Source organism: Neurospora tetraspora, assembly GCF_033439725.1.
Source record: "Neurospora tetraspora strain CBS 560.94 chromosome Unknown B0H65scaffold_1, whole genome shotgun sequence".
Classification (NCBI taxonomy): Eukaryota; Fungi; Ascomycota; class Sordariomycetes; order Sordariales; family Sordariaceae; genus Neurospora; species Neurospora tetraspora.
The window spans coordinates 1,977,349-1,991,306 of NW_026944383.1; the positions used below are offsets into that span (position 1 = coordinate 1,977,349).

At 54.1% G+C, this 13,958-nt stretch overlaps 3 protein-coding genes across 3 annotated transcripts; all 3 read left to right on the forward strand.

Annotated features, from left to right (window-relative positions):
- Positions 1–1,730: 1,730 nt before the first annotated feature.
- On the forward strand, positions 1,731–3,380 carry B0H65DRAFT_417751 (ferric reductase like transmembrane component-domain-containing protein; the record flags this gene model as incomplete). The annotated part of the gene is made up of 1 exon (XM_062824107.1): positions 1,731–3,380. The coding sequence occupies one exon, from the start codon at positions 1,731–1,733 to the stop codon at positions 3,378–3,380; it is 1,650 nt and encodes a 549-aa protein (XP_062685960.1).
- Positions 3,381–5,310: 1,930 nt separating this feature from the next.
- B0H65DRAFT_18163 (uncharacterized protein) lies at positions 5,311–7,885 on the forward strand. Its single transcript, XM_062821514.1, has 4 exons — positions 5,311–5,622; positions 5,707–5,851; positions 5,924–7,501; positions 7,573–7,885. Exons 1-4 carry the CDS (start codon positions 5,615–5,617, stop codon positions 7,717–7,719), a joined length of 1,878 nt encoding a protein of 625 aa, XP_062685961.1. The 5' UTR covers positions 5,311–5,614; the 3' UTR covers positions 7,720–7,885.
- A 2,163-nt stretch (positions 7,886–10,048) lies between these two features.
- Positions 10,049–13,480, forward strand: B0H65DRAFT_18423 (armadillo-type protein). The gene is made up of 7 exons (XM_062821549.1): positions 10,049–10,245; positions 10,368–10,426; positions 10,508–11,314; positions 11,370–12,542; positions 12,616–12,859; positions 12,914–13,022; positions 13,080–13,480. Exons 1-7 carry the CDS (start codon positions 10,194–10,196, stop codon positions 13,264–13,266), a joined length of 2,631 nt encoding a protein of 876 aa, XP_062685962.1. The 5' UTR covers positions 10,049–10,193; the 3' UTR covers positions 13,267–13,480.
- Positions 13,481–13,958: the final 478 nt, after the last annotated feature.

The window sequence follows — 13,958 nt, forward strand, 5'->3', positions numbered from 1 at the left end:
CAATCAGTGAGTAAGTCAACACTGCCTGTCAATTCGCCATTACGCTCTTTACTTACTCCTCTCTTGCGCAAAGCCGACTACCTTACGTACCTGAATAACGCCCCTACACACAGCAGGGCGGCTGTCATTTTAACATCCTTTCGCTCTTACCCCTTACTCTCATTCACTTTGACGTGGGTCATTTCGAATTCCAAATCGTTTGTCAGATTTGGAATCTACGCAACGGCAGTAAACAGACTGTGCAGTTCACTTCGCCTTTTGTTCTTTCGTTACCGCCGTCACGGGCGCGCGGGGAACTGTTCCCCGGAAACAAGGTCTTTGGTGGACGGAGAGTTGAACAGTATCGAACGATAAACGATTCAACGGTTACCCTTCCCGTCGCTTTCTACTCACCCCAGCGACAACACCAGCCGACACCAAATCAGACGTTGCCAGTTGCGCAAAAGAGACGGCAAGGCACCTTTTTCGAACAGGATCTTCCCAGATTAAATAAGAGGGCCCCTCTGTCGAGCATTTGCCAGCAAGTTTGCAGTGTTTGCCCTGATCGCTCATTCAACTAAGGCTCGCCGGCGCAGCCCATCATCAATCAACAGATGAAAATCGACAATTGCCGACCTACAATACAAAGTTGTTTATCTAGGCGGCACGGGACCTGATCATAGGTCGCACGGGTATTATCAGGCAAAGAAGATCCAAGGTCATTCATTATCCTCATTATCCTTCAGAGGCCCAGCGCATCGGTGCACAAACGACAAACTGCACCTCTACCCCGACGAATCGCGCCCACGATATCGTCGTCAGAGTCGACATTACCTGCCTGTCCATCCTCCCTCGACCACACTTTCTGCTACTCAGCACAACATCCGCCGGCCCGGAGCCACAAGTGGCAAGTTGGTGTTGAGCAAGAGAGGCTCGCCTTGTTTGGAAAAATCCAGCGTTGGTCCAACCAACAAAAGTTTCGCCGAAAGAAAGAGTGTGGTGTTCAAGGTGCGTGCGGCTATTCAGGGCGCCTCCAATTATCAGTCTGACACCTGCAAGCCTAAGAAGAGTGACGTCCTGGCTTTGTTTCACGGCACCGGCATTTACAATCGAATAGTCAGGGACCAAGACACACAAAGGGTTTGTTTGCTTCATCCCCCTGAACCCAGCCCAACGGGCGGCTTGGGCGCTTCACCTGGCCATCCTCGAGGTTCCTGTCTCGTGAGATCGTCCCATCTCGGTTCTGCCCGAGCATGATACGATTATACACTGGTTGGCAACTCATTCGATAATATTCACGACTCTGGGTCACCGCACACTCTTTTTTGAGCGAACCGACACATTTAGAAGGAAGACTACGAGCACAGGCTCCTCCTAGCTTCCTACCCGCATTCTTTACCCTCGTTTGAGGACCTCACCTACCACCGGACCACGTCGAAATTTCAAGTATTACAGCAACGAAAATGGATATCCTCCAGCGGCGCAGGCACGCTGCCCTCTTCAACAACCCGGGCGATCACTTAACACCAGCAATGCAAATACGAAACGAAGATATGTCAGCAACATCTACATTACCCGCAGGGGCGAATCCTACCATCGCCCCCTTCAGCACTGGACTCAACGGGGTCAATCAACATATGAACCTCTTGTTTAGGGACACGCTCTGGTATAGTATGGGGGCGGTCGCCATCGTGGTACTGGGAGTCAGGATAATAGAGCTATCATGGGCGAAGCTACGGTTACTCTCAGCCATGTCTATACCAGGCGATAGGCAACACTTTTGGAAAGTGAAGCAATGGAGCTGGATGCCGGGTGTCAAGAGGAATCTCATCTACGCCCCATTATGGAATAAACGCCACAACCGAGAAATCCGACTCTCGAGCGCCATGAACATGGGTACTCTACCCTCGAGGCTTCACAGCGTCCTTCTCCTCCTTTATCTTGTCAGCAACTTAGCGTACATGTTCGCCCTCAACTGGGGCAACGAGAACAAGTACTCCTTCTTGGCCGAACTTCGCGGACGGTCGGGCACCCTTGCTATGGTCAACATGGTCCCGCTCATCATCCTCGCCGGCCGCAACAACCCGCTTATCGGCCTCCTACAAGTCAGCTTCGACACTTACAACCTCCTTCACCGATGGATGGGCCGTGTCGTGGTCCTTGAGGTGCTCCTTCACATGATCGCGTGGGCCGTCGTCCAAGTAGCCGACAATGGCTGGGCGGGCGTCAAAGAGAAGACGTTCAATGACCGCTTCATCGGCTCCGGAATGGCCGGTACAGCCACATTGGTCGCCATTCTGATCCTGTCTCTGTCTCCTATACGTCACGCCTTTTACGAGACCTTCCTCAACACGCACATCATCCTCGCCTTTGTCTCCTTCGCCGCGACGTGGGTCCACTGCGTCACCGCGACCGTCCCGGGCGGACTCCCCCAGCTCCCCTGGATCATCGGCATCTTCTGCGTCTGGATCGCCGAGCGGCTGGCGCGCATGTTCCGCCTCGCCTACTGCAACTGGTCACGCGCGCGCGGAACCACCACCGCCTTCGTCGAGCCCATGCCCGGCGAGACCTGCCGCGTGACCCTCAGCCTCCCGCGCTACGTCGACGTCCAACCGGGCACCCACGCCTACCTCCGCTTCAGCGGCGTCCGCTCGTGGGAGAACCACCCGTTCTCCATCGCCTGGGTCGAGCACACCACCGAGGACGAGCTGCTGCCCATCACCGAAAAGGACATCGGCGCGGCCTCAAGTTCCTCCTCCCGCCTCAGCGTCAAGAAACCCGTCGCCACCTCCATTTCCTTCGTCATCGGCGCCCAGTCGGGCTTCACCCGCCAGCTGTACAACCGCGCTGTAGCCGGCACCGCCGACCGACGACGACCCGGTATCACGATCCGCGCCGCGTTCGAGGGCCCTTATGCGGGCCACCACTCGCTCGACAGCTACGGCACGGCCGTCCTCTTCTGCGGCGCCACGGGCATCACGCACCAGCTCTCGTACCTGCGCCACCTGGTCGAGGGCTACGCCGACGGCACCGTGGCCACGCGGCGCGTGGTGCTGATCTGGGTCGTGCGCGACTTCGAGTCGCTCGAGTGGATCAGGCCGTGGATGGACGCCGTGTTGAAGCTGCCGAGGAGAAAAGAGATCTTGCACATCAAGCTTTTCGTGACGAGGCCCAAGAACCCGAGGGAGATGGCGAGCGCGTCAAGATCAGTGCAGATGTTCCCCGGACGGCCGAACATACCGATGTTGTTGGCTAAGGAGGTGCATGAGCAGGAGGGGGCCATGTGCGTGACGGTGTGCGGACCGGGAGGGTTGGCGGATGATGTGAGGCATGCGGTGAGGAGTTGTCAGAGAGAGAGGGGGACGGTGATTGATTTTGTGGAGGAGAGTTTTACTTGGTAATTTCCTTTTCCGTTTGTCACTTTTGGATCTAGGGAGAGGGTTTTTTCTATTTTGTTTAGGGGGCATTTCTCTTTCTCTCATCTCATTTCCTTAGCTAGCTGCTTGCAAGCTACCTGACCACGTACTGACCTAGCATGGCGATATACATCATCTCCGCAGAAAGAAGCGAATTTTTTTGGCTTTTTACAACTGGTGTAAAATAAGGCAAAAAGGAATAGCTTCTTTGTAAATATCGATCTGCGCCTGCTGTACATACCTACATAGCATCTCTCATGATAACCACTACTGCCTACTCATCTCTGTAGTGAAACTATATGTCATCCTCCGTGTCTTTGTATCATCCGTTGAGGATGCTGATATGACATGCTACTTACTTCCGCCCAGAAGGTAACTTGATGTTGGTGGAATGTACTCGCCGATATTGAGTCTTCAGACAGCAAAACCAGGCACACGAAGTCCCGTATCTGTGCTTCTAAACTTTACAAAATCAGACCTTAGCATCAAGTACAAGCACTTGGTGTAGTCACATTCCAGAAGAACGTAGCAGGCGTGAAGATTCATGCGGATGAGGCAACACTACTCTGGTGAGGAACTCCCGTGTGATCAACAACCGATCCCCAGGTACTGGACATCAGTTCGTACATTCATAGCTGCTGGCAATGAATATGCCATGGCGTAGTACATACTCGTCAGGGCTTAAATCCCCGGTCCTCCTTCCCTTTGGTGCAAAGGGAGGGGAAGGATGAATTTCTAGCCCTGACGGTTTCATCTTCTTTTTGGTCAGTTGAGTCAGCGATCCAAGAGATGAGGAAGACTTGGTGAGAATTTGGGAATAGGGTATTCTTAACATGGCTTGTTGTGCATGAAAGGGCGCGAGACACCTTGCTGGCGCCGCATAACACTGGATTGGCATGACGCATGGCTTCTGGCGGCGTCACAGCGGATGTGCACTAACTTCCACGCTAGGGAGTAACCCCGCGGGGACAGTTCGATGTTTCTTTCCATGATCTTTTCTTCGCTGCTGAATCCGTGTTTTAGGAAGAAAAAGGACGACTGTGAAGGCCTGTCGAAGATCGGCCGGCTTCCAACGGGTTTGGAATAAACATTCCAGACAATCGCATGATTCCCCTGGCAACGAGCAGTCCGATGATCGGTGATGATACATTTGGCGGAGAAGGGAGTGGGGCTCCTGGAATGTTTCCCCTGTTATTATTGCGGCCTGTCCCTTGTCTGGCCATTGCGCAAGCCGTCCAGCCCGGGATCCCCGTCGTTGATTCGGGTCGGGATGTCGTATGCAGTGGTATGCCAGCGCCGGACCCCCGAATCGGAGGACTGGTCGTCCACTTGAAACATCTCGAAGTAAACACAGCTTCCTCGGGCCCGGGAGGCCGGACGAGCAACTGGCGTGTACAGTGGAGAGACGGCTTTAGAGCGGCTTTGGCTGTCCAATTGATGTGTTGTCCCTGGAAAAGTTTGCTAGAGATTCGTAGCCAACGAGCCAATCCAGGATGGCCAATTCGTGTAAGACGGGACTTGGCGGCAGAGGGAAGAGGCTCACAGAGAGGATCGACGACGAGTCGAGGACTCACTCTGTTAGGACTCAGAGGAGGGGTGATTATTAACATCAGCTAGGTCTAGGCCGTCTTTATGTCGAACGTCTGTGCCCAGCTTGACGACAGCAGACATGAAGACACCGACCCAACCGAAGACGTTGTGTGAAACCAGAATCAGTGGCGATGAACATACACTACATAGCATACCCGGCGGAATACTGTACTGCAAGGAAGAGTCAGCTTGGACATTTGCCTGACATTCAAGAAGTCCGTCCGGGAGAGTGGGGCAACCGTCTCGTGGTTGTGGGAGTTGAAGCTTGGCCCCGGGAAGATCTCCCCAGCAAGGCCCATCACGCCCCGTTACCGGAAACGCGCCGGTTGCTCTTCCAAGACGGGAACCAGGTGGAATGACTCAGAAAACTTTCACAAGTGCTGGCGCCGAGTTAGGTTGTTTGTTATAATACTGGACCACGTATCATCTTTCGTCAGCCAGATTCTGGGGGAGTATCTTCGTTCTTGAACTTTGCAATTGGGGACTTGCCATTGGGATCTTACATACCTTCACCCCACTTTCCGTCCTTCTTTCTACCGAAGCACGTCAGTCACGACATCATTCTTTGATCTTTCCCATCTTCTGTCCAAACCGCATTGCCTAGCCACCCACCTCGCACCGTATTCAAGATGCCCATGTAAGCACAACATACAACGTCGAGTCCAGCTCGGTGACCCAAGTGTCACGGCGCACACAGATTCTAACAGACATCGTGTCTCAGGCTCAAGGACCCCTCGACCAAATACAAGCCGTTCCCTCCCCTGAACCTTCCGGACCGGCAATGGCCCAACAAGACTATCGTCAAGGCCCCGCGCTGGCTGGCCACTGACCTTCGCGATGGTAACCAGAGTTTGGTTGACCCCATGGTACGCCTGCCGCCTCTCCTGCCTACTTGCGACCTGTCTCTTGTCACCAAGATTGGCTAACCCTCCCCTCAGAACGGCGACCAGAAGTGGAGGTACTTCCAGATGCTCACCGAGCTGGGCTACAAGGAGATCGAGGTTTCCTTCCCTTCCGCCTCGCAAACCGATTACGACTTTACCAGACGCCTCATCGAAACTCCCGGTGCCGTTCCCGACGATGTTTGGCTGCAAGTTCTGTCGCCCTGCAGAGAAGATCTCATCCGGCGCACAGTACAGTCCCTCAAGGGCGCCAAGAAGGCCATCATCCACATCTACTTGGCTACCAGCGAATGCTTCAGGCGAATTGTTTTCGGTTTTACAGAGGACGAGAGCGTCGAGCTGGCCAGCAAGTGCGCAGCCCTGGTCAAGTCCCTGACCAAGGACGACCCCGAGATGGCCGGTACAGAGTGGGCATTCGAGTTCAGCCCCGAGACCTTCTCCGATACCAGCCCCGAGTTCGCAGTACGCATTTGCGAAGCGGTAAAGGCCGCCTGGGAACCCACGGTGGAGAACCCCATCATCTTCAACCTCCCCGCAACAGTGGAGATGGCCACTCCCAACATCTATGCCGACCAGGTGGAGTACTTCTGCCGCAACATTACCGAGCGCGAAAAGGTGTGCATCTCGCTCCACCCCCACAACGACCGCGGATGTGCGGTTGCCGCTGCCGAGCTGGCCCAGATGGCCGGAGCCGACAGAGTGGAAGGTTGTTTGTTTGGAAACGGAGAGCGTACCGGCAATGTCGACTTGGTTACCCTGGCTCTCAACCTCTACACCCAGGGTGTCTCGCCCAACATTGACTTCTCCGACCTTGGCAAGGTGATCAAGACTGTGGAGGAGTGCAACAAGATTGAGGTGCACCCTCGTGCGCCTTACGGCGGTTCTCTCGTCGTGTGCGCTTTCAGCGGTTCCCACCAGGACGCCATCAAGAAGGGCTTCTCCCTGCGCGAAAAGGAGGGCAAGGAGTACACCGACTACTGGCAGGTACCCTACCTTCCCCTGGATCCCAAGGATATTGGACGTGATTACCAGGCTGTTATCCGCGTCAACTCCCAGAGTGGTAAGGGCGGCACTGCCTGGATTATCCAGCAGAACCTCTACCTTGACTTGCCCCGTGGCCTGCAGGTTGCCTTTAGCAAGGTCGTTCAGAGAATTGCCGACGAGAAGGGCCGTGAGCTCCTCCCCACTGAAATCACCGATCTGTTCAAGAAGACCTACTACCTAGATGAGAACCCGCGCTTCAACATTGTCGACTATTCGATCAACCCCGACCGATCCAGCTCGCCGGCGCCGCCCGCTCTGGGCAAGACCCAGGACACCAAGAACCTTGGACGCGTGTTCGAGGGCGTCATTTCTATCGAGGGCCACGAATACAACCTCAGAGGACGCGGCAACGGACCTATTTCATCCTTGGCCAACGCCCTCAAGAGTGTTGGCGTGGATTTGGATGTCCAGGACTACAAGGAGCACGCCGTCGGCCGTGGTCGTGATGTCAAGGCTGCTACCTACATAGAGTGTACGGCAGCCGGACAAACCGAGAAGGTCTGGGGCGTCGGCATCCACGCCGATGTTGTACAGAGCTCTCTGATTGCTCTTCTCAGCGCGGCTAGCAACGTAAGTTCACCTATCATCAACTCCTTGATGCTTGGTTTCGAGAACAATTACTGACTCCCCTTTTGATACAGTTCGTTGGAAGCCGCGTTGGTAGCCCGATCATTCCCAAGCCTGTTGCTGACAAGGAGGTCAGCGGTGACGTGAACCTCAACGTTCCCAACGGTGTCAATGGCAAGAGCATCATTCAGGCGCTCGAGTCCCAAGCGGACGAGATGTGAGTTTGTTGGCTTTACAAGTAATGAAATGTAATGAAGCATTTGCATAAGGGTTGGTGAACGGTGGTTCTGGATGGGCTGGGAAAAAGTTACTCTTTCTTGGCGGTAACCAAGATCCTCAACAAGGGGGTTTTGTTTACTGCTACCATCGACATTTGAAAAAGGGGTTTGTTTTCGCATTTGTTTACAGATACCTAGTTGGAACGCGTTGATTTTCTTTGGGACGATCTCACGGGTTCACGTTTTAATAAGCCTAAAAAAGGGGCTAGGGGTATTGCTTACACCCAAAAAGAAAACATCTGAGTGGTTACCGTAACCGGGACTACAAGAGATGTCAAATCAACAGATTGCGAACATACACCCGGGAATACAGGACAACTGCTACAGTAACTGAGAGTGCAGCAGGGCAGCATGCCATGTTGACCTGATCTGTCTGGCCCCAAGAATGAAAGATATCAAAATCACATGCTTTGTGCTGTTCTGTTAAGTACTCACCTCATGCATTCTTTGCTTGCTGCGGCCATGTTCCCAAATTTCCCGACAATGTTGCCTCTTCTCACTTTGTTGCACGGCCTTCAGTTTCAAGTGAAACACCGGGGAAGTAGGGGGTGTGCTACTGAGTAAGGATAGCCTACCTATTGAAAAGAAAGCATCCAGAACAACATTATGGCAGGGAGGCAAAGTAAACGGTGTCATGGCTTGCTTGTCATGTCTGCTTTGTACTCTGCAATATGGTATCGGCTCTGAAGCGGTCAAACAACGTTATATCTCAAGGTAAGCATTGAGAGACTCTCTCGTGAGTCTAGAGTAGGTATTCAGAGGGCCGCTGGCTAGGCCTTATAAGTGCCGGCATCGATCTTGGCAGGATGACGCAGTCAAGAACACGTACAGGACTTACACGAGACGACACATCAATCTAGAGTAAGAGGGATGCTAAAATAGAGTTCAACCCGGACTCTATGGTACCTTTACCTGATGAATATGAACCATTAGAGTCTTGACCGCTATCGACTGCTAAGGCAACGAGCGTTCTTTGTCTAACAACTAGTTGACAGCATTCATACTCCGTCTTTGAGAATTTGAGAAGGGATGGGGGACTTGTGGAATTCAGGGACCCCCTCAAGGTTATCGCAGGAGGGGAGTCACTGCCAGCCCCAGGCACCCATTGGAAGCCCCACCCCTTGTTGCAGGCAGGGCAGGGCAGGCAGGGACGGGACCTAGGCGCTAGGGAAGCAAGAAGAAAGACCAATCTGGCTGGGCGGGGAGGGGGTGTGCGCCATAGGTTCTCTTTGAGACTAGTACTGTGTCTGTTGTTATTGGTACTGTAATTATTTGGTGTAAAGGCCCTAGAAAATGTACGGTGCACACTTGGAAGCGGATAGAAACGTCACTCCTCTTACCCCCTCCCCACCTTCCGCGACCCCTTCAGCCCTCCACTTGCACCTACCCCCGTTAACGTCCAGCAGCCCTGCGGTTGCCGGGCAGTGCTAGTGAACCACTGAGCCTTGCCCTGGGAGCCTGGCCACCTCATTGTGTTTTTGGTAGACATGGATACATGGCCGCATGTGCCATCTTTTGCTTCACATGAAAGAACAGATGTCCTTTATCTTGACTCTTTGTAAACCGTCTTCTTGAAGCGTTTGTGAAGTTCTGGCATTTCATTATCCAGTCTTTCACAAGTTAGGTGTTTTCCGAGACGTCTAATTCGTCCTTCTTTGCCGAGAAACACGGAGCGAGCCGTTGGTGCAGGTGTTCGACTTGAGGGCCCGGCCAGCAAGAGTTAGCGAAAAATCGCAGGAGCAGGAGACGAAGGTACCTACAGGTAACACCAAACACAGCACTACCGGGCACGCTACAGGTTCCCGTCCCTCCCCTAACAACAGCCCGAGTGGCGCCCCCAGCCGGACAGGCCCGGGCAACAGCGGGCATCGAAAAGCACAGTGGCAACCCACCTTCACCAGGCGAAGCACCAGCACTTGCGATTGTTGACAAAATTTTCGAGCAAAACAAGACCCGCAGTTTGGCGTCAAGCACTGCACAGTGTCTGGATTCTCCTCTCTCCTTCCATTTGCAGGTGAAGGCTCGGAACAGCAACAAACCCCTCGCATCCATCCATCCATCCCTCTCTGTCCATCGCAGACGGACCGCATCGATACATCCATCCACCAACCGCCATCACCTGGCATCCAGATCCCACCCACGGCTCTGCACCTGCGCCTCGCCTCCGCGGTTCGATCTGATCTCACCGAAAGCAAATCGAGTCTTGCCCCGATTAAGATTCAAGGTTGCCGTGGACCGTGAACCTTGGACTCCCGCTCCCCGCTTGTTCCACGCAGCAAAACTTTAGTTGCATCAAGCCCAGGCCGACTTTCTCTCCCTGTCGGAAACCCCCCCTCTTCTCCCACTACCACCGCCAACCCGCCTCGTTTGCTGGAGAGACCCGTTCTTCCTCCGAACAAGGCATCCAAACCGCAACCATGGAGGGCTCTTCAGATATCAACACCGTCCTCACCAATTCGCTGAGTCCTGGTCAGTATATATTCGAAATCCTCACCCATGCCCCGACCCTCCTGCCTTTTGGCAGCCGCTCTCGCCATAATTCGCGTCAGCCCGTCCAAACCGTGACGCACATGCTGATTCCTTGTGTCTAGACGCGACCCTGCGACATGCTGCCGAACAGCAACTCAGCCAAGCCGCTGAGACAAACTTCGTATGGCCTCCCCCCCCTCGTTGCTCCAGTGTCGCGTTCCCATAGCAGGGTCCTCATAACGCTAACTCGTCCGTTTCTCAGTCTCAATACCTTGTGACACTTGTTCAAGAGTTGGCAAATGAGAGTGCCCAGAGCCACATCCGAGCGGCGGCCGGTATCGCCCTCAAGAACGCCTTCAGTGCTCGCGAGTTCGCTAGGCAAGCGCAGCTCCAAGCAAAATGGCTTCAGCAGACCGACCAAGACACAAAGACACGGGTGAAGCAGCTCACCCTCGAGACCCTCGCTTCCAGCAGTACCCAGGCAAGCCAGGCCTCGGCGCAGGTTATCGCGGCTATCGCTACCATCGAGTTACCACGAAACGAGTGGCCAGATCTTATGCACGCCCTGGTCAAGAATGTTAGCGAGGGAAGCGAACACCAGAAGCAGGCCTCTCTGACCACCATCGGCTTCATCTGCGAGAGTCAAGATGTCGATCTACGAAACAGCCTGGTTCAACATTCCAACGCCATCCTCACAGCTGTCGTGCAGGGCGCTCGCAAGGAGGAGCCCAACCGCGAAGTCCGTCTTGCCGCCATTACCGCCCTCGGCGACTCTCTCGAGTTTGTCGGTAACAACTTCAAGCATGAGGGCGAGCGCAACTACATTATGCAGGTTATTTGCGAGGCGACACAGGCCGAGGACTCTCGGATACAGCAGGGTGCTTATGGCTGCCTCAACCGCATCATGGCCCTCTACTACGAGAACATGCGCTTCTACATGGAGAAGGCTTTGTTCGGTCTTACTATTCTGGGCATGAAGAGCGATGACGAGGATGTGGCCAAGCTCGCAGTCGAATTCTGGAGTACCGTTTGCGAGGAGGAGATTGCTATCGAAGATGACAATGCTCAGGTACGTTTCGTTGCCCCCTTGGTTGAGCAAGAAACCCCACTAACGACAGCTGCAGGTCGAGAGCTCGGAGCAGATGCGCCCCTTCTACAACTTCGCCCGCGTTGCTACACTCGAAGTAGTCCCTGTGCTCTTACAGCTTCTCACCAAGCAAGATGAGGATGCGGCCGACGACGAGTACAACATTTCGCGTGCCGCTTACCAGTGTCTCCAACTTTATTCTCAGGCTGTCGGTGCGGCCATCATCCAGCCAGTCATCCAGTTCGTTGAAGCCAACCTTCGCGCTGACGACTGGCACCTTCGTGATGCCGCCGTTTCCGCTTTCGGTGCCATGATGGATGGCCCCGAGGAGAAGTTGCTTGAGCCTATCGTCAAGTCTGGCATGCAGCCCCTGATCAGCATGATGGAGGATCCCTCTCTACACGTTCGTGACTCCACCGCGTACGCTCTTGGCAGAATCACAGAAACTTGCTCGGAGGTGATCGATCCCGCTGTTCACCTTGACCCCTTGATCACCTCCCTGTTCAACGGGCTCATGAGCAGCCCCAGAATGGCCGCGTCCTGCTGCTGGGCCTTGATGAACCTCGCGGAGCGTTTTGGCGGCGATTACGGTGCCGCGCAAAACCCCATCACTCCTCACTTCAACCAGTGCGTGACCAACTTGCTCGCCGTGACGGCGAAGCTTGACGGCGACGCCACAGTTCGCACGGCTGCCTACGAGGTCCTCAACGTGTTCGTGCAGAATGCTGCTAACGACAGTCTCCCTGCTGTTGCGTCCCTCTCGGATGTTATCCTTCAACGTTTGGAGGAGACCCTCCCCATGCAATCCCAGGTTGTCAGCGTCGAAGACAAGATTACTCTGGAGGACATGCAGACCAGTCTCTGCACTGTGCTCCAGGCCATCATCCAGCGCTTGGACAAGGAGATTACTCCCCAAGGCGACCGCATCATGCAGGTTCTGCTTCAGCTCTTGAACACTATTAATGGCAAGTCTGGCGTTCCTGAAGGTGTCTTCGCGGCGATCAGCGGTCTTGCGAACGCCATGGAGGAGGACTTTGCCAAGTACATGGACGCTTTTGCTCCCTTCCTCTACAATGCCCTGGCAAACCAGGAGGAGCCGAGTCTCTGCTCCATGGCTATCGGCCTGGTCAGCGATATCACTCGCTCCATGGGCGAGCGCAGCCAGCCCTACTGCGATCAGTTCATGAACTATCTCCTCAACAACCTCAGGGTATGTCGAACCGTCTGCCGTTTCTGCTAATCTCCCCCAATTTGTGATTTGATCTAACCATTTTTGTTCACAGAGCACTGCCCTTGCCAACCAGTTCAAGCCTGCTATCCTGCAGTGCTTCGGCGACATTGCTGGCGCTATTGGCGGTCACTTTGAGGCTTACCTCTCGGTTGTTGCGGTTGTTCTTCAGCAAGCTGCTACCGTCACCGCTTCTGCTGAGGGCTCTTATGAGATGTTCGACTACGTGATCTCGCTCCGTGAGGGTATCATGGATGCTTGGGGTGGCATTATTGGTGCCATGAAGAGCAGCGATAAGAGTAAGCTTCGTTCGTCTCCATTGCAATTTTCAGAAGCTGACAGGTGCTGTACAGCCAACGTTCTCGAACCCTACGTTCAGTCGATCTTCGAGCTTCTTAACACTATTGCTCAGGATCCTAACCGCAGCGAAGCCCTTATGCGGGCCGCAATGGGTGTCATCGGGTAAGTCGACATGAACGTTGAGACAGCACATTGTAACAAACATTAACGCTTGTCTAGTGATCTTGCGGACGCATACCCCAACGGCCAGTTGGCCGAAGTCTTCCGCCAGGACTGGATTACCGCCATGATCAAGGAGACTCGGTCGAACCGCGAGTTCCAGCAGCGTACCATTGAGACTGCTCGGTGGGCGCGTGAGCAGGTCAAGCGCCAGATTAGCGGCACTCAAGGCATGATCCAGACATGAGGTTGAATCACGCCTGAGGACGGTCACAAAGGTGCTCTCTCAGCTCGCCGGCCCTTTGGGCCACTGGCGTCACCTCAAGCACTTCACTCCCGTAGTCGCTTTGGAAGATGCATTACCCCATCACTACCCCCAAGCCCCTTAGCAGCAATTCATCCTTGACGAACGCGACACGATCCCACGACACTACACCCACTCCCCCAGTAACGCGATGCACAAATGATGTGATACAAGCCCCTTGATGGTTTTGCACTAATTTATACATCATGCTCGTTTAAATGACACTTCACACAGCACCAACACACCTTTATATCCCTCGTCCCCCCCTGCGCGCGGCTGCTAGCACTGGTTTGTTATTTGGTAACACGAGTCTTGGGCGTTATTCGGGTCAGCGATAGAGAAGAAGGAGGAAGAAGAGAGAAGAGATTTATCATGTACTGCGCGTCACCCTGTAGCACACGTTTCCCTTTGATACCCAAGGCAAAAGGAGAAGGAAGTGCATCATAGGGCGATCCGACGCAGAACGCACAATCATGTAGAGACACACGAAGAAAGAAACAATTCCCCCAAACAAACAACCCTTGTTATGCATCCTCCCACTCCCACTTATACTGTACCTCACTTACCCTTTGTCCATACTACATGTCCGAACTATTTTGAACAATATGTAACTCGAACAGGAGAAGGACGCAAGG

Bases quoted from the DNA above. Each gene is read 5' to 3' on its own strand.
- B0H65DRAFT_18163 (XM_062821514.1), top strand. The intron at 5,852-5,923 runs GTACGCCTGCCG...CCCTCCCCTCAG, and splicing joins AGAGTTTGGTTGACCCCATG to AACGGCGACCAGAAGTGGAG. The intron at 7,502-7,572 runs GTAAGTTCACCT...CTTTTGATACAG, and splicing joins TTCTCAGCGCGGCTAGCAAC to TTCGTTGGAAGCCGCGTTGG.
- B0H65DRAFT_18423 (XM_062821549.1), top strand. From the start codon at position 10,194: ATGGAGGGCTCTTCAGATATCAACACCGTCCTCACCAATTCGCTGAGT. The intron at 11,315-11,369 runs GTACGTTTCGTT...CGACAGCTGCAG, and splicing joins TCGAAGATGACAATGCTCAG to GTCGAGAGCTCGGAGCAGAT. The intron at 13,023-13,079 runs GTAAGTCGACAT...ACGCTTGTCTAG, and splicing joins GCCGCAATGGGTGTCATCGG to TGATCTTGCGGACGCATACC.